General features: G+C 40.3%; 1 protein-coding gene across 6 annotated transcripts in view; it reads right to left on the bottom strand.

Annotated features, from left to right (window-relative positions):
• Positions 1-20,026, bottom strand: part of MSRB3 (methionine sulfoxide reductase B3) — a 145,009-nt gene that overhangs the window by 63,332 nt on the left and 61,651 nt on the right. For all 6 annotated transcript variants that reach the window (XM_060244994.1, XM_060244997.1, XM_060244992.1 and 3 more), the window contains one exon: positions 3,267-3,295. In XM_060244994.1, the coding sequence (XP_060100977.1) occupies positions 3,267-3,295 (29 nt within the window). The remainder of the gene's footprint in view (positions 1-3,266; positions 3,296-20,026) is intronic.

The following is a 20,026-nucleotide window of genomic DNA, read 5'->3' as shown; positions in this document are numbered from 1 at the left end:
ACTCCCTCTTCATCTAATAACTGTATAGCTAAAAAGGATCTCCAAGGAATACCAGGGTAGCTGCACAGAGGCAGGCAATGGCAAACCACCTCTTTTCATCTCTTGCCTTGAAAACCCCATCAGGGAGTCACCATAACTTATTTGTGACTAGATGGTACTGATTTATTATTAGAAAGAATCTGTAAGAAGTCACTGTATTGTTTCTAAAAGTCTAATGTACCATTTCCTTAACTGCCTTGCACTAAAGTGCATTAGTAAAGATAACCATGTCTTATTTGTAAAACATCTGTTTTGCATGCAGAAGGTCTGCGGTTCAATTCCTGGCATCACCAGCTAAATGAATCAGGTAATAGGCGATGTGAAAGAACTCTATTTGAGACCATGGAGAGCTGCTGCCAGTCACAACAAACAATATGTACTTTGATGGATTAGTGATCTTACTCGGTGTAAGGCAGCTTCATGCATTCATAGTTCACCCACCTCAACACAGAAAGAGAAAATAAGACCATAATAGCTTATGCAGAGCCAGGCTGTGTGACTGGGAAAGATTTGATACAAGAGGTTCTTTTAAAGTTATACTGTTATGAAAATTGTAATAAAAGTAAAATCTTATTAATATAATATCACAAAATGCATGGATACACCTATATGAAATGCAGACCTTTTAACAAGAGTCCACTTGTACAATTCCTGTTAGGCAACAAACGTTCTTTGTTCACCCACAGTAATTCACCATTTTTCCCACAAGACCCTGGATTTCCATGGAAGAATTTCTTTTTCTAGAACCAGCTGTTTGTGAAACACCAATTAATCCAATTTCTTACAATAGTCTTTTTAGTTAGAAGTGCTATTCTATTGCTTGAAAACTTTATTTTGTGGCAATCAAGTTGCAAATATAAAAAGCATAACTGTTTCTTTACATCAGAGTACCTGCAATAAAATGAGAATTTCTTTCAGCCAAAGAAGTAGCCATTACTACACTAAAACAAGTAAATTTCTCATTCTTAGAGTATAGAATGTGCATTCTGTTCAGATGTTATGGCCATCTACATGATGAATATTGAGCAGTAATTTACATTTTTGTTTCACTTTGAACTTAAAAGCTCAGGTTCAAAGTCATGTTGCTTAAACAATGGCTTCCTCAGTATTGCATTTCTATATGATGTTTCCAGATTTTATAGTTAGAAATTAATAAATTGGGCTTTTCAAAGCTCACTACATGCCAGGCTCTGCTTTTATTGCAGGAAATTATGCTATTCTTTCTGAAAAATGCAGAGAAAAGATCAGGATTTCTTCAATGGATGGCTTTCATACTTTTGAAGTAGATTTCATGTACATTTCCTTTCCACACATGCTGCATTTGTACAAGGAAGGAGACAAAGCCCATTTTTCAATAGGGTGCAGAAATGGCTACTAGCCATGGTGAGTGGAGGAAACCTTCTCATTCAGAGACACTAATCCTCGCAATCCCAGAGCTAGAGGGAACATCAGGGGAAGGCCTCAGCCTCTATGCCCTGCTGTTGGCTGTCCAGAGGAGCTGGTTGGCCACTGTGTCAGTCAGGATACTGGACTAGATGATCTATTGGTCTGATCCAGCAGGGCTTTTCCTGTGTTCTTAAATGGAGAGAACATCTTTTCATGGATTAAATGATCTGCAAGACTTTGATACCAGACCAAGTAACATGACCACGAGTGGTGAGTTCTCCACAAGTGCCATGTGTGCAAAGCCCAGTTAGGACCCTGGTGCACATGAAAAAGAGACCTCTGCCTTCCACCGAAGCCATTTTCCTAGCTGGGGTGTGAGTGTGTGTGTGTTGTTGGGCTTCTTGGGAAACACAAAGGTTTCCCCAAAGAGTGCCTGTGTGGACTGTTTCATTTTGGGGAAATCACAATCACATGTGGTTGTGTTATGCTGAGGAGCTTAGACCACTGCACAAGAGTAATACAGAAAAGTAGCTGTAGAGGCAGGCAATGATACCTGGTTTTTCAGAAGAGAAGAAGATATTGGATTTATACCCTGCCTTTCACTGGGAGTTTCAGAGTGGTTGATAATCTCCTTTCCCTTCCTCTCCCCACAACAGACACCCTGTAAGGTAGGTGAGGCAGAGAGAGGTTCAGAGAGCTGCTCTTGAGAGAGAACTCTGACTGATCTGAGGTTACTGAGCAGGTGCATGTAGAGGAGTGGGGAATCAAACCCAGTTCTCCCAGATTAGCAGCCATTTGCTTAACCACTACACCAAATTGGCTGTCCACTTTCAAGAATAACATGCACTACCTACAAGGTTCTCAATACTCAGTCACTCTGTTCTGTATGTGCAACTCATAACCCTGAAAAAAACCTCCAGTGGTTAGTTCGTGTATAGTGAAGCGATACACATGTTGCCCCTGTTCAGACAACATGGCAGTTCCATATGTCGGGAGGATCTATGCGCACATGGGAGGATGCTGGTAAGTATAAATATAAAGTCTGAAAAGGTTTTATCTAGACAACTTCTGCCAAACAGCACTCACTCTAGGGAAGTAACTTCCTGTCCCAACATGAAAGCATGTTTCAGTAATATAAAAACACTTTGCCATAAAGTTAACTTCATTAAAACTGAAAGCATAGGCAGTTACAAGTGACAATCAGTTTCTTCCATCCACCCACTCCCATTTAAGAATGCCAGCTACTTTGCCACAATGTATATTTCCCCAGGTTGAATTTAAATTAACTTTTGCATGTTTCTGCTTTTTGGAATCTGTGGCATAAAAATTTCTCATAAATCTGAAAGAAATTGACATTCAAAGTTAACCACCTAGAGAAATCTACCAGCTTGTCTGGCATGCAAGTCTACATGTATATGTCATGAAAATCTGATGACAAATAACCTGTTTCCTGACATATTGGCTGCTCAGGCTTCAAGGCCATGAAACAGTTTTGTCCTCCAGGAAGAAAAATATCCTTTTAAAGTGACCAATATTCCCAAATTCCACTTCCCTACTCCTCAGATCATTCAAAACCTAATACAGAACTGACATGGTCTCCTTGCAATCAACATAACATGAAAGAGTAAAATTAAAAAGCCTTGAGCCAATGGAAGGAATAAAAGCAATGCCATGCCATTAACAATAATAGCACTGTTTAAGACATTCTGAAACCTGAGATGGCTTTCAAGATTGGCCTGTTGCAGATTGTTTAAAGTTAAGATTATACTTGAGCTGATAAATTACTCTTTTGAGAGTAACATGAAAATGGTATATTCAACATATTGTAAACCTAAACATACCTGAACTGGAGTCAAACTTTGTCTCTGATCTAAAAACAAAGAAAAGAAAGGAGAGAGGAAAATCCTTTAGTTATTTTTTAACAGATGTGAGAAACCTATGATCTAACTGCAACCAGCATTCTTATTTATGCTAGGTCTACAAACACATTTTAACCCTCAATACATTTTTTCATTAACAATTCTATCAATAATCATTTTAGTCTACAGTACTGACAAAGGCAGAAGAAAAGCCTGTAAAATTGGAAATAAAAACACAGTGACTATACAACATCAAACAACATCATAAATATACTTAATTTTAGTTAAGTATATTTATATTTGAATCAAACAAATCAGCAGTGTAATTCCCCCCTTTTTCTTATATTTTCTCTATATGATGCTTCAACACTGTCATGGGATGAGTGCTTGAGTGTTCATATCATTTTTTTAAAGAGATAAATGGCTTTCCCTTAAGAACTGAAGGGGAAAATCCAGCCTCCATTCGAATTCTTACAGAACAAAAGCATAATACATACAAAACATACAATTATCACATTCATTGTATACTACCATTTTTGTCTGTTTAATAAGTGGTATTTTAAGTGTTTAGTTTAGCATATCACCCATGAACCCAAGTGGGCTGTACATTTAATAAAGAGGCAGACAGGGAAGAAAGGGGAAGGGAAAATTAGCCTTTGTGGGAACACTATGTTTCAGATATAGGTTAATAATGGCTCTAAACTCACAATCCTTTGGAGCTCTCAATTCAGCTGTGGGAAAATGTTAAGTTGGGTAATTACTTTCAAGATGCTGCTGAAGTTCTGTCAAGCAGAATTAACCCTATGACTAGGCCTACCCAGACAAATAGCTGTAAGATTGCATTGTCTCGATCTAGCTTTCAAACCAATTAGTAGTCATGCTCCAGACAGATTTATAATCACAAATTAAGAACCAGAGTGTATGTGTTTTTATTATATAATATATTTCACAGCTGCCCAGCAAGATACAATAAAAAATCCACAGTCTTCATGAGGGATGTTACATTAGTTAGTTGTATTTTCTAGGACAGTGGTTTTCAGTCCGTAGAATCCCCTTTGCTGGGTAATAAGCCTCTAGAGAGTTTGTTGGGGGCATTTGGTGGGGGTTGCTGCTTTTTGGAAGGAAGTGCTGCTGGTATGCAAGCAAGGGACACCTCACCTGCAGCTTCTTTTTGCACAGCAGGCCATTCCCAAGAGGGGAGAGGATTTTTAGTTTAGTACAAGAAGGTTCTGAGACCTCTTTCCTGCTATACTCCCCAGTGCCTTCTCGCTCTCCCTTCTAGTACATTATGGCCCAACCCCAATTGCATCCCCATGCCTGCCACATAGTTCTCCAAAGCCCTGTACACATGCCTGAGGCTTGGACCCACCTTTCCAGAAAAAGCTGATGTTTTTGCAGGTAAGTAAGGCTCTGTGCTGCACGCAGGGATGAGGGGTTTGGAACAATTAAGGGAGGTAAGAGGTTGCTGTTCTGGTGGGAACAAAAGTCAAAGGGAATGTTTTTTTTTGGGGGGGGGAGAGTCTCTGAACTTTCCTGTGCAGATTTGTACCTCATTACATAACACTTGCTATTGTTCAGCTTGAATTTGTCACAGTCCTGATATTGCCTTTCTGGCTCCATTCCTTCTTGTTTTGTGCCATCACATTGAATCATAGAATTTAATGTTTTTCAGGCACACACACAGTCACACAGAACCTTTACTGGCATAGCAACAGTAGCAAATCAAGGAAGCAGGGTGGAAAAAGTTAGTTAATTTAACATTCTAAACAGTCTTCTCCTCCTGTAAGAACATTAAAGGAAGTTTGCCAGTGCTTTGATGGTTTCAGTCTTATTTGAGGCTAGTAAACTCACTATCTTACTTTCATCAGATTTACCCTCCATGGTGTGCAATGTAGGGTCCAAATAAGAAGCACATAAATCACAGTAGAATCTATAGGATAAAAGTACATGGTTCGTTCCTTTGATTTCCTTCAACCCACAGGGACAGAGCCTATCCAAGAAAGGGTTTTTTTAATTTCCCATATAACACAGCAGAAGGAAGCACATTAAAGCATGCCAACAGAAATGCCCTTCAAATGTGGGGATCAATCAAGCAAGAAAAATACTCTGCAAGCAAACCGCATAATGCAAGATTATGCATGGGATAGAGAACGTAGAGAAAGAAGTACTTTCTCCTTTTCTCACAATACAAGAACTCGTGGGCATTCAATGAAATTGCTGAGCAGTCGGGTTAGAATGGATAAAAGGAAGTACTTCTTCACCCAAAGGGTGATTAAGATGTGGAATTCACTGCCACAGTACGTGGTGGTGGCTACAAACATAGACAGCTTGAAGAGGGGATTGGATAAAAATATGGAGCAGAGGTCCATCAGTGGCTATTAGCCACAGTATATTATTGGAACTGTCTGGGGCAGTGATGCTCTGTATTCTTGGTGCTTGAGGGGGGCAAAGTGGAAGGGTTTCTAGACCCATTTGTGAACCTTCTGATGGCACTTGCGGGGGTTTTTTTGGCCACTGTGTGACACAGACTGTATGGGCCATTGGCCTGATCCAACATGGCTTCTCTTATGTTCTTATGTTCTAAACTGCTAAAAGGAATCCCCCATTGCACAGGAGAGCAATGCCCAGAAGCAAGACAGAAGTCAAGATCTTAGGAGTCTCCATATCTATTAGTCTCTGTTTAATCATAGCAAAAGAATACTTGGGGCAGCTTGGCAGGTTCACATGGCCAAGGCCCCTCACTAGTGCACTTCCTCATCCAGACGCCAAAGAGGCAGCTGGAGTGCGGCTCAAAAATTTGCTACCATTTTGAAAATGGTAGCTTTTTGAGCCACTCTAAGGACCCTGGAGGTCGGGGTGAATATGGAATGGGGCCGGCCGGCAGATGTTAGCATTTGGAAGGATTTTTCTTATCAGTTTCTTTTTATTATTATTATTCAAATTTTTATTAAATTTCATAAATTTAACAAGTTTTTTCCAAAATTACATATATATTGGCAAGTTGCTTAACTAAAAACAAAACAGCATATCAAAAATAAATCAAGTTCTGATACATTACATTCCTAGGTAAAATATTGTGTTCAGTCAGGTAAGTAACAACTGGGTACCTTTGTTCTGTAATCTTTTTCTCATACAGTTTTGGGGATATATCTTTGCTAGAATATGCCAGTTTACTAAGAATAAAGTAATCCCAAATTTTGTTCCTTCATGAGCTTGGGGATGCTATACTAGGAGTTTTCCAGTTGTATGTTCTTGTCAGCTTCTGAGGCATCTCTGAGTTGGCCCAAACTTTCCATCTTTTATCAGCGTGGTTCTCAAAGTCCCCACCACCCCATCAGCCAGCTGGGAGAAGGAATTTGTATCTTTAAATCACTTCTCCAAGCCAAGCCAGCTAGCAGCTTGGAAAATGAATTTGAAGTTAAAGTTGCTTTCTTTCTACCTCTCTCTCCCCATCTTTCTTCCTTCCTTCCAGCTCTCAAACATCTGGCATTTATTCCATGTGGCTCTTACGTTAAGCATGTTTGGCCACCCCTATTCTAGCTGATTTCCTAGACAAGATTGGAAACAAGCTAAATGAAGTTGCAGAAACAGCAAATCCGCAATGGAGTTTGGGCTAGCTGCATCAAAGGGAATCCACCATCTACAAACCTTTGAAACTTGGACACAAGACAAACTTTTATTCATTGAAAACTCCACTCACCAGAATTGCCTGAAATTCTGTGGATTTGCAGAAAGTGAGGAGGAGAACACTGAGCTACCAATATTCATAGCTCAATTACTAGCTTTTATCTTTAATCTGGAAGATGGAGTGGCACCTAATGTTACTAAAGCCTACAGGTTGGGCCCCCAAAATCATTCTCACTTTAAAGAATTTAAGAGATTTTTACATGGCTATGGAAGTAATCTTCTAAAAAACTATTTTACGCAATACTCAAATGTTGACTCGCTCACAGCTTTAAAGCTACTAGCTATTTCTGCTCACACAGTAGAATTTCTGCTCACAGCACTGTGGAGCTTGCTAGCCTAAGCTCATACTGAGCTTTACCTTTCTACTCTCTCTCTACTCTCTCACTGGTTATTTGTTTATATTCATCTGTGGTTATAAAGTCCTCCTTCCATTTCCTAAATGAAGAAGAAGAAGATGAAGAAGATATTGGATTTATATCCCGCCCTCCACTCCGAAGAGTCTCAGAGCGGCTCACAATCTCCTTTACCTTTCTCCCCCACAACAGGCACCCTGTGAGGTGGGTGGGGCTGGAGAGAACTCTCCTAGAAGCTGCCCTTTCAAGGACAACCTCTGCCAGAGCTATGGCTGACCCAAGGCCATGCCAGCAGGTGCAAGTGGAGGAGTGGGGAATTAAACCCCGTTCTCCCAGATAAGAGTCCGCACATTTAACCACTACACCAAACTGAGAGGTTTATTTATTTCTCAGGTCTTTAGAAAGCTGTTTATGGAGCAACAGCTTCTTTAGGCTCCTTCTCCTTTTCCTTCTCCTAGGAATCATAGAGACATCAGAATCCATGTTTTATGTGCCCTGAGGTTTTCATTTCTGTACTTACCTGTGAGTTAATGTTACCTAGCATATGTGCCACTCCCCACAAAACTTTAGCATTCTTATCTCCAGTTACTGGGATCATAATAGGCTTTGAATTTTTCTCTTGCTCCCCCCATACAATTTAGTTTAAAGCCTTCCTTATTAGGTTTGCAAGTGCTTATGTGTTCTGCCCATGAAATCTTCACCTTCCCTTATAAATTGGAATGTGGACAAGCATGTCTCAGCTTCCCAGCAAAGCTACCAACTTACACTTACTCCAAGTCTACTTGCTCTCCAACCACTCTCCAACAGGCAACACGCACACACCCCTCAGACACTGTCCTCCCATACAATAACCTCAGCTAATTCTCCTCAGCAGTTAAGCAAAGTAAAACATTTTTAAGAAAAACACTCACCACTCCAGCAGCTGTCTATTCTGCTCCTTCTCAGAACCTAGATGACTTGATGTTACATGATGCTACATGCTAGCAGCTTAGGGGAGCCCATCAACTCACATGGTTATTACTCCCTACAGTTGATGAATCAACTTTCCTGAGGTCAAAAGGGTCTGCTGTGGGAAGGAGGGAAGAGTCTTAATCCTTGTGCAGGTGAATTACAGGATGTAACTCAGTAAGCACAAGTAAAAGAAGAGTTTGTATGGGAAAAGACTTCTCTCATTTTCATTGTTTCCTTCACCCTGGAAACATGTTAGCCAGATGGCAGCAGCTGGTAACTTATTTTCCCAAGCACTGTAGGACCCAATTTGGAATGGGTCCATAGCACAGGGGAAGGAAGGGATTCTGACTCCCCCACATGCCATTTTCCTGGCTCATCTCTCTGCCTCTCTGGCATCATGGCCCCAATACAAACTGGGCCCTGTAGTACTTGGGGAGAAGTCTCCTGCCATTACCATCAGACTATGGGGAAGGTAAATTGGGCCAAGAGGACCCCAACCCAGCTTATGGACTAAAATCTCATCTAGTTTGGACCTTATTCAGTGTCTTTATTTGGAACACAAAGTATAGTTTCAATAACAGTGTTTCCACAGGGCAGGTTAAGAAAGAGCAGCACTGGTGCTGGGGCTTCTGGCATCCCAGGTAAGCGCTGCCCATGCACCCTGCCCCCACTGGATGGAGGGGGTGGGGCATGCGGCATCTTTTTACAGCTCTGAGGCATTTGGAAATTCTCCAAATGCTGCAGAGCCAAGAAAAGATGCCCTGCTGTGTACCCCATTCAGCCCCCTCTGGACTTGGAAGAGGCTGGGCGAGGCACATGACCTCTTTTCTCAGTTCTGAAGCATTCAGAGGTGCTCCAAACAGCTTGGAGCTGAAAAAAGGTGCCTCACCACACACCCCATTCAGCCCCCTCTGGACCCAGAAGAGGCTGGGTGAAGCATGCAACCTCTTTTCTCATGTCTGAGGCATTCGGAGGTGCTTTGAACAGCTTGGAGCCAAGAAAAGATGCATTGCTGCACACCCGCTTAGCCCTCTCCAAACCTTGGAGCCGAGAAAAGAGGCTGCGCACCTTGCCCAGCCTCTTTTCTCGGTTCCAAGGTGTTTGGAGCAGCTCCAAATGCCTTGGAACCAAGAAAAGACAACACAGGTCAGCGCAAGTGGGAACAGGGAGGGGGCACCTACCCCTTCAGCCAAGTGGCCCTCTAGGCAGCTGCCTACCTGGCCTAATCCCATGTGCCAGCCATGAGGAAGTGAAAACAGCTAAAGGAGGAAGGCTGCAATCACTTCTGCCCATACATCACAGTCCCACGTTTGCATGAGTCTCGGAGACACAAAACTCCAATTGAGTATTTGATTAGAGTCCTGATGTCATCATTCTACAAACCTTGATATGCATAAATTAACCCTAACAGAATACACCTTTTGCATGTGCAATGTTAATGTAATATAAACAAGAAAACCATATATTTGTTGGAAGAAACTGAGGACATACTACATACTATATATCTTTTCCACACTGCTCCAGCATTTACACTCCAAAACAGCCATTACAATAACATATTTCTAGATACAGTTTTATGATATTTAAGAAAAAAATTTCATGCATTTGTATGGAAATCTGAATTTTACTAAGTAGTTTTTAAAATAAAAAATGTAAAAATATATGAAATTTTATTTAAAATATTTTTTACTTAAAACCCAATTTACTTAAACTTTATTGGTTCACAACAATACAGACTAACACCTTTTCAGTGACTGAAATCAGCTATGCAACTGGCAGAATTTCAACAGGTGAGGCTTTAATGCAGCTTTACAGCAATGGAGAATGCTAAACTGGAGTATTTAAACTAGAATACCTTTGTTTTGTACATTACAGAGTGACAGCCCCATGTCACGAAGATCACAACCTGGTTCTTCTGGAATTGGGGGAAAGTATTATCCCCTAATACTGGTTTTATAGGAAATTTAGCTAGCAAATGTTTCAATAGCATACAACAGCATATTTCATACCACTGCACTGAACGATGTTTGAAGCCTAAGGTAGTCTATACGGCAATATATACCATATTTGAATGACTGTTATCAATTAATCATTTCTGTTAAATAATTTGATTAGAAATGGCAGCCTACAATAAACTGGGGGGAGGGGGAATTAGAGGAATTATGACCTTTTTTAGGATGGAGAGGTAATTTGCAATCATAGTCTTCTATTTATCTAGAAAGTCCTCTCATTATGTACCTTGTTTGTGAGAGGCCTGCTTTTGTGGTTTTCCTTATCCATACACATACCAGCAAGCTTAATATTAGAGAATACAAGCTGAGAACTCATGAGAAATTGATTACCAGCTGCGAGCTAGTGTGTAAATCCCATCCCTGAAACTTGTTACTTGCAGGTTCATGAACAGGTTATTTCTCACTCTCTCCTCTTTCCCCCTTTTAATTGACAATCAGCAGCTCTCAACATTCCTTCCTTATCGAAGCATATTTAGACCTCATTGGGCAGTTTGAGGATTTTCTCTTCCCTTTCTTTTTTTGGCTTATCAAAATTCCTAATTCTCAATGTTGACCCAACTGTGGTTACTGAAATCTGGAGACTGGAGCCATGAACAGACAAAACCTACCTTTCTACAAACCTGAGAAAAGTCTCACATAAGCAGAAAATCTGAAATCTTTTTTAAAAATACATTGGAGATTTAAAAAACCCCAAAATAACAGAAGTAGCATCTGTACCCTTAAAGAATCTCCTCAGTGGCCACTGCTAGGCAACCACAACAGTACTGACAGCCTTCAAGTATTGGTTTTTACAGTAAAGACAAGGGAAGGGGTTGGGGCCCTTTCTAGTCCTGCTTTGGCCTTTGAGAGAAGACTCATAAAGGCAAGGCCTGGCAACACCCTCCTGGTGACTTGCTGCCACCAGACTTGCATGACTCACCCAGGCTTGGCTGCTTGCTACTGTTGAACAGTAGCCACCCCGCAAAAGCCAGTGTGTATAGTGGTTAGAGTTCTAGTTTATGATGATGTTTCTTTGGGAAAGGGGATGATTTTAATGGTTTTACAATGTATTTTATCTTGTACCTTTTAAATTGTTAACCACCTTGGAGGCCCTATGAAAGCAGAAAGGTGGGATATAAATGTTGTAAATTACCATCTGGAAGACACACTTGGCCATGGAGGTTCATAGGATGACACTGGACCAGTTACTCATTCTTAGCCTGATGATTTACCACATTGTGTTGTTTTGAGGAAAAACTGGAGGAAAGAAGAATGATGTAAGTTGCTTTCAGTCCCCATCATGGAGAAAACCAGAAGGCAGGGAATAAAGGTAGGTTGGCTGGTGGGTGGGAAGGATAGAGAGAAGCAGGAAAAGGGGCTTTCAGTGAAGAGAAAGAAGAAATAGGGGAGAGGAAAAAATAAGATGCCATGTGCAAGTCTTTGCAGGTTCCTTGTTTGGAAAGTAATGTTTTCTGCACACATGGGCATCCCTTGAGTATGCAGAGACCTTGCCTGTAGGCAGTCCAGTTTTGCAGCTTTCATCATATGCATAGAGACCAGCCACTTACTATACATACTAGGAAGATACATAACTAATAACTTTTCTTTACATGAAGACTGAGACGAACCTTGTACAGGTTTTTTAGGACAGCATGCTAAAAAGAAAGCATTCTAATATTTGCAAAGATGTGTTCAGGAAGCATGATTTATGATGCCCTGAAGACAGGTAAATATATATCAATGCATGTGATTTAATTTGATCTACTAGGATTGCCTAGAATTACTGGGAGATGACCAACGAGTGTCAAGGAAACATTTAATGACCATTACCGTTTGGTATTATTCATGAAGGATCTCATTCAAGACAGCATACTAGATTCTTCCTCCCTCCATTTTATCCTCACAACACAACTCTGATTTATTTATTGTTGAATTTATTGTTAAATTTCCTCTGTGAGGAAAGTTAAGCTGAGGGAAAACAACTGGATCAAAGTTATCCATTGACATTCATGGGGATTTAATCCAGGATCTCCTCAGTCTTCAATCAACTCTCTGAACATCAGAGCATGCTCCTAGGCCCATGAAGCACACACATCTTACCGAAGATTTTTAGAGCAGTAAGCCTTCAATCTTGCCTTTGGATTCTGTGCCTGCCTTATGCACCATTCTTTTTCCTCAGGTTTATTTATTCTTCAGCTACAATTAAACATATTTTTCTAAATCAGGGTGGAACATAACTTGTGATGTTTGGGGGTGGTGTCCAACATTTATATTTAACTTTTCTTTACATGAAGACTGAGATGAACCTTGCACAGTCTTTTTGGGACAGCATGCTGAAAAGAAAGCATACTAATATTTGCAAAGATGTGTCCAGGAAGCATCTATCTATCTATCTATCTATCTGTCTGTCTGTCTGTCTGTCTGTCTGTCTGTCTGTCTGTCTATCTTGCCTTATCAGAGCTGCACAGTAGCATCCAGCATCCAGAACATCCAACAAGTGACTTCCATTCCTTATGGTTCAAGTTTTGAATAAAAGGAACAGAAAGGAACACAGGCAAAGGGAGGAAACCAATGTTGAAATTGGCAAGACTTTTTTTTTTTTTAAATTGTTAAGCAGCTGTGAAGCCCCTTTTTCCATATTGTAAAGCACTAGGGGATTCTCTGTCGTGTTATCAGCCACTTTGAAAAATGAGAGTCACATGATCTCATAATATGGGGGAACATCTTGAGTGTAAAGAATGCATGGCAGAGCCCGCTGACACTGGCACCACCAGCTGTGATAATTGGCAACATATGTCTGTGTGTGTGCGCATGTGCCTGTGCAAAGTCAGCTGCAACTCCACCATACTTTACACAGGGGAGGAGTTCTCTTGGAGAAACTCTGCAGAGCTCTTTTTAGTCTTATGCCACTAAATGGCAAAAAAATTGGAAGGGTGCATTTTTGCTAATGCCCTAAGACAGCTGCATAGTAACCCTAATTTCCTGTCCTTCCTTGAAAATGTGTGTGGTTTTCTCTTTGTGATACTCCAATTTGATTTTGCACATTGGTCGTGATCTTGGCAGTTTTTTAAAACCTGTCCTGTGTGGATTGCACTCTTCCTTCAAATGGATCAATCCCATGCAATTCTTAAGTTCAGCAGTTCACAGAAGGTCCATGTGGCTCAGCCACCATTTTAATGTTAGGCTTCCAGAAACTGCCAAAATGGCCTCCTCTCCTATAAAAAGCCCTTTGTTTACGAAAGTATTAACGGGAAAAATGTTTTCAAAGCTTTAGGCTTCCCAACCCAGTCTCTCTCTCTCTCTCTCTTTACGTCTCATGTCAGTTTCATTCCATGCTGACACTTCCCTCTTTATTTTGTTTTAATGCAACACTGAACATTTCTTTTGCACTGGGGATGCTGCCATTTGCCTCCTCTCTAATCCCCTTTCAAGTAAATGTCAGCAAAGAACTAAACCTCACACCGCTCCTTTTAAACTTCCCCCATCATTTTATTTTTTATTCAGCAATCTGAGACTAGCAATAGTCTCATATCACTAGACTCATGCTACTTGTCAAAAAAAGTAAAAAAAAATTAAAGGAGGGGAAATTGAGTTTGTACACTGATGATGGGGGGGAGACGGCGGAAGATGCAGAATGGGCAGAATGACCTTGATGTGGGCAGGGAGTGACCTTCAAGGGTGGCAAAAGGGTGGGGGAGAAATCTATATGCTTCTGAATTACCTTTGGCTTGGAAGCAAAACAAGGGGCAAATAAGCACAAAAGCACTGAGGATGTTCTCCGCAGCTGAGGAAACGTCTGGAAGAAAAACTTTCTCCAGTAGAACACGGCACTTGAGCCCGAAAGATTCTACAAACCCTAATGGCAGTAGTTGTTAAAAGCATTCAGGTATCTGTAGGCCAATTCTTGTGCAGGACAGCATAGTTATATCATCAGCATAAATAATATTGAGGCTGAGAGCTCATTTAACTTAGGTGGGTGCCCATTTGTGGAACTAAGATATTGTGCCATATCATTTAAAAAAAGATCAAAAAGATGTGGGGCTAACACACACCCTTGTTTAACTCCTTTACAAACTGTTTTTTGGGGGGGGAGTTAGATGTCCTTTAGATGAGAATTTTACCTGGCAAGTTGTATTTGTATGTAAATTCTTTAATAGATTTAACAGACGAGGATCTATATTAAGGTCCTTTAGTTTATTCCTTATAGTTTGTTTCTGTCCACAGAGTTGAACACACTCGTCAGATCTATAAAAGCTACATAAAGCTTCCCCTTTCTTGTATTCATGTATCTGTCGGCCAGAAAAGCCAATGTGACACAGTGATCAATAGTAGGGTTTTTAAAAACAAAAACAAAAAAAAAAACACCCTATTTGCTATAGGCCAATCATGTTTTCCAAATATATCCAATCTGTCAGCCAACGTTCTAAATGTTTGGCATATAGTTTGCCCATAATGGATAATAAACTAATGGGGAGAAAATTATCAGGAAGATTTAAATTACCTTTTTTATAGATGGGGACAATTATAGAGTTAAGCCAGGAATCTGGGACTGTTCCGTAATGGTCAATTAATGTAAATAGGTTGGCCAAAGGCTTGGACCACTAGACTGCACATTTTTAAAAAAAATCTCAGCAGGGAGACCATCAGGACCTCGTGCTTTGCCAACTTTTAAACCATCTATTAACTCAATAATTTCATCAGGTTTAACAGGAGGCCAAACAGGAAGATCAGAAAGTATAGAAGCATCTATAATGATAGAGGAGACGACCTATCTCTGATCTAAATCAGACCTATTAAAAGTTGCAGTTTGTTACTCTTATTGCTAGGCTTCCCAACCCTCCCGCCCTGGCGGGGGACCCCGAATTTTCAGCCTCCTTCCCCGCTCTTAAAAAATCTGGGGGCGGGGGGAGAGAGAACATACCTGTAGGCATCATGTTGTTTTACAGCTTGGGATCCGTTTTTAAAATGTGTTCCTTTAAGGCTGCACAGGAAACAGGAAACAGGAACAGCCCCTCCCTTTCTTTTCCTGTGCACCCTTACTTTCGTTTTCACAGCGAGCAAATTCTGCTGGAAGAAGACCAAGTATGGTAAGTATTTGTGTGTGTGTGAGAGAGAGAGGGGGGGAGGGGGCAGGGAGGGGGATTCCCTGGTATGGAGGCCCTTCCCCCCCTTTTAGAAAGCATGGGGGGAGGGAAATGTCTACTAGGCACTCTATTATTCCCTATGGAGAACAATTCCCATAGAGAATAATAGGGAATTGATCCATGGGTATTGGGGGCTCTGGGGGGGGGCTATTTTTGAGGTAGAGCCACCAGATTTTTAGTATAGCAGATAATGCCTCTCCCCAAAATACCCCCCACGTTTCAAAAATATTGGACCAGAGGGTCCAATTCTATGAGCCCCAAAAGATGGTGCCCCTATCCTTAATTATTTCCTATGGAAGAAAGGCATTTAAAAAGGCGTGCTGTCCCTTTAAATGTGATGGCCAGAACTCCCTTGGAGTTCAATTATGCTTGTCACATCCTTGTTCCTGGCTCCACCCCCAATGTCTCCTGGCTCCACCCCCAAAGTCTCCTGGCTCCACCCCCAAAGTCCCCAGATTTTTCTTTAATTGGACTTGGCAACCCTACTTATTGCTAAGTTCCATTTTCCTCTTTCTGACAAAACTAACTAGTTCGTAGGTCACAATTATATATTTACACACAGCAGTGATGCAGATTAAAAAAAAAAATCAATGAATGACCATCTGAAACCCAGCAGGGACTAAAGGAAACATATGAACTTCACGGTTGGGGAAGGTGAGGAAACCCCAAACTCTGTTACCTGAGTTTCAACTAATGATGTTGCATTTAATGTTTCAGAGGTTGTATTGATGATGCTGACCTGGAGTTAGAAAAACTTGCCAAATGTTGACTTGAACATCTGATTTCAGTTTTACTATTCACAGTGGGCTGATATTGTTCATTTTGTTCTTTAAATCTAAAATGCTGAACATTTCTGTGTGTGCAACAATGCTCTAGAAATACCATGTCTTATAAGAACCCCCCCCCCCCCAGTACTTTATTTGGGTCCCAAAAACTGGGGACCATTTTCCAATACCCCACCAAGGCAACAGGAACAGGGAGGGAGAGGAAAGGAAGCTGACCCCATCCAACAGCTGTTGGTGTTTCCCATCCCTTTGCATTTTAAAAGTCCTAGCTGATAGTTGGGTCTACTGGCACTGGAACTAATAGGGCCATAATTTCTAACGGGCACTAGAGAGTCCAATTCTATCTACTGTTAGACATAATGGGGCTATTTTCTCCTATGTGTAGACCTGGCCCCTCTGCAGTCCATAGTAAATAATGGCCCGTTAGTTTCAATGGCAGTGGAGTGTTCAGGAGTACTTAGATCATTTTGGATATCCCCAAGTTAACTCAAATAAGTTACTTTGAAATTTACATTTGGTTCAGGTATATGCAAATTCACACCGCTATTTGTGATATGGTATGATGATCTGTTCAGTGGAGAAAAAATGAAATCCTGCTGGGCACACTTAAATTACCTTCAATCTAAAGTTTTGAAAAAACAATCAATCAGAAGTCAGTCAAGGAAGGCAGCATATAAATGTTGTAAATCCTAGTGATATTGGGTTAACAGAGTTAAACATACAAGAATGGGATGTATAAAATAAATCAGGACAATGCATGTAGGTCATGTAAACCAGAGAAAGCAATATGGCCCCTTTCACAAGGAGTTCCCTTTGGGGAGGATGAAGAAACTGCTTGCCTGGATCTCTTTGAAAAGGAGCTAGCTACCTGTACAAATCTCTCAAATTTTATTTATTTCTAATATGTCTGAATCACTTCCCCAACTCCACAGGAGCACTCACAGCAACTTACACAATGCAATTGTTTTACCACAAACAAAAACTCTTTGCAACACAGTATCTCAGCAAGAGGCTGCAACACCTCCTTGAGATACCTGCTACAGAAATGGCCAGCAGAGGGGCAGCAGGAGGACAAGATAAACATACTCTCATTCTTTTAAAACAATTTAAATGTAAATTTATACAAATCTACTTACAAAAAACAATAACATACACACACACTTAGAACTATCAAAAATAAAATACCAATACTTCTATCTAATAATTTATCATTCAATACATTTCCCAGAACAGCCAATCATTGTATTCCACAAAGCCCTACCATACTCTCAGCCCATTATATTTGACCTAAATACACAAAAGGTACAACCTTATCCTGAACTTCATTTCAATACATAATAAACATGGACAGTTCTAGAAATCTGTCAGAGAGGTAAACTAAGTCATTAGACCTTGTGTAACATGTTAATTTTATCATTAAAAGAACTGCTATTATCTCAGGTACCATGCTTTCATTTTGGTGGATTTTTTCTGTCTTGTCACTTGGCAAAGTTTCACTGTTGTAAGTAAAATAAAAATAATTTCTAAACATAATTCTTTGGCTCTGCATTTCACTTAACAAATTAATGTTTCCTTAGAATTAAATGCTAATAAATATTCTGTCATATTATGAATCTCCTCAATAATCATAGACCAAAATTCCCTAATCAGTAGACAGCTGCAAATGATGTGAAGATTTGTTACCTGATCCAACATACACCAGAAAAATTGGAACACATCCTTGATAAAACAGTGAGGTGTGAAGAAGTATCATCAGAATGATATTTGTATAAAACTTTCCTTCAGATCCCTCAGTATCAATCTAGACCAGACATTTTCAAAAATCCAGTCCCATTTAGCTGTGGTTTCTCCTGCTCCATATCATTTCCCTACTTTTTCATTAGTCAATTAACAGGTTCATCTAAGTTTAACAACATTGAACATACATATGACACTCTTTTATATGATAAAAGTCTCTGTAAGAATTGTTACTCTTTAATTTATATCCTCTAATTCTATGTTCTTGGGACATACAGCCATCACAAAGAGCCATCAAAAACCTCTTCTTCCTCAAAAGTGCTGGAAGAAGAATATGCATCACAGATCCAGTTACAGATCCATTCTGCTGACATTGGCCCAGTCCTCTAGTGCAAGGTTAGCAGAAGAGCCTCTTTCATAAGGGGAAGTGCCTTGCACCACAGGGAAGTAGAACAGATTGACAGGATCCAGTCTAGAGTTTAAATAAATAAATATATTACCACTCACTCAGTATTGACAAAAAATTATTTAGGGACACGAGCTATAGCTATAGCTACCCAGCATTTGAGACAAAGGAGAATGTTCTTGAAATTTAGAGAGATACTGTTTCAGCAACTGCTATATGAGCTCCTGTTTACAAGGTGTGAAATTCAGTTTAAGACAGGTGTTAAATGTCTACAATTCCAGTAAACACCTAAATGCCATATCCACAGAAGAACATGCGGTATAGATCTTCATGATGGAAGACCACATATATTCCAAATACCTAGGGGCCTAAAAAGAAAGATGCAATGAGATCCATGAGTGGATCTTCAGAGCATTTTTTTTCAAAGTCAATGAGCAGCTATATAGGGCTTCAGTTTAGTCTGCACTGCAGTTTAGGGGAGAAAAGAGGTTTAACCATTCCCACTTTGCTTAGTTTCAGCAAACAAATTCTGCCTCCCCTCAAACTGTTATTTGCCCTAGAGGGAGAAAAATAGATGGATGGGGAGTTATTTTATAACTGATGAAAGCAGGTAAAGATGGAAGAATTAAATCCCTTCTTCTTCCACCCCATGATCTGAATTTATGTGGCTACCCACCCACCTCACAGGGTGTCTGTTGTGGGGGAGGAAGGTAAAGGAGATTGTGAGCCGCTCTGAGACTCTTCGGAGTGGAGGGCGGGATATAAATCCAATATCTTTGTATGCACCCAGTTCAATACTTGACATGTCTAGCTAAAAAAATCTTGGGTAGTATGTGCAGGGAAAGACCTTTCTCTGTCTAGTAGCCTGGACAGCCCCTGCCACTCAGAGCAGACAGTTCAGAGCCAGACAGAGTAATGGACTGACTTGATATGAGGCAGTTTTATGCATACATCCCAGCAGAGACAGTTAAATAGACAAAAAGAAGGAAGAGAAAATGATGAAGAAAGCCAAACAAAACAGAACTCCTCCCAACTATAGTGTCTGTGCCGCTGCCTGGGAAGAATGACCTAATTTGAAAAGGTCTCAAAATATGTATGTATGTAGCAGAGATTTCAAAATTAATGTAACCTCCAAGATGTCGCTTCCTGACTAAAAGCCAAATTAGACATCATCAATAAATTTAGTAATTTTTGCCCTTTCTGGATGGTTAAATAAAATAGTGGGTGGGAGCAGGCAGACACTAATTTATCTGTTCTTCCGCCTTCTCTCTGAGACATGAATGCCTAAATGGAAAAGACTTTGCGGGTTTATAGAACATACTAGTTAATACATATCCAAAAGTTATGGTCTTTTACTATGGAGTCCTAAACTTAACTCTTGTGAAGTATTTGTTTTCTAGTTTAACTTTATTTATGGTATTCTATATGGTCTAATTACTGAATTGCAGGGCTTTTTTTGAGCAGGAATGCACAGGAACACAGTTCCAGCTGGCTTGGTGTCAGGGGTGTGGCCTAATATGCAAATAAGTTCCTGCTGGGTTTTTCCCACAAAAAGCCCTATGCGAAACAATGGTGCCATCAGGGGGTGTGGCCTAATATGCAGATGAGTTCCTGCTGGGGATTTTCTACAAAAAAAGCCCTGCTGGATTTTATTTTTGTTTATAGATATTAATATTTTTAAAATCTTC

Source organism: Heteronotia binoei, chromosome 8 (assembly GCF_032191835.1).
Source record: "Heteronotia binoei isolate CCM8104 ecotype False Entrance Well chromosome 8, APGP_CSIRO_Hbin_v1, whole genome shotgun sequence".
In the NCBI taxonomy this organism is placed as follows: Eukaryota; Metazoa; Chordata; class Lepidosauria; order Squamata; family Gekkonidae; genus Heteronotia; species Heteronotia binoei.
Note: the sequence above shows the minus strand (reverse complement) of the source record. Positions and strands in the feature narration are given on the sequence as shown.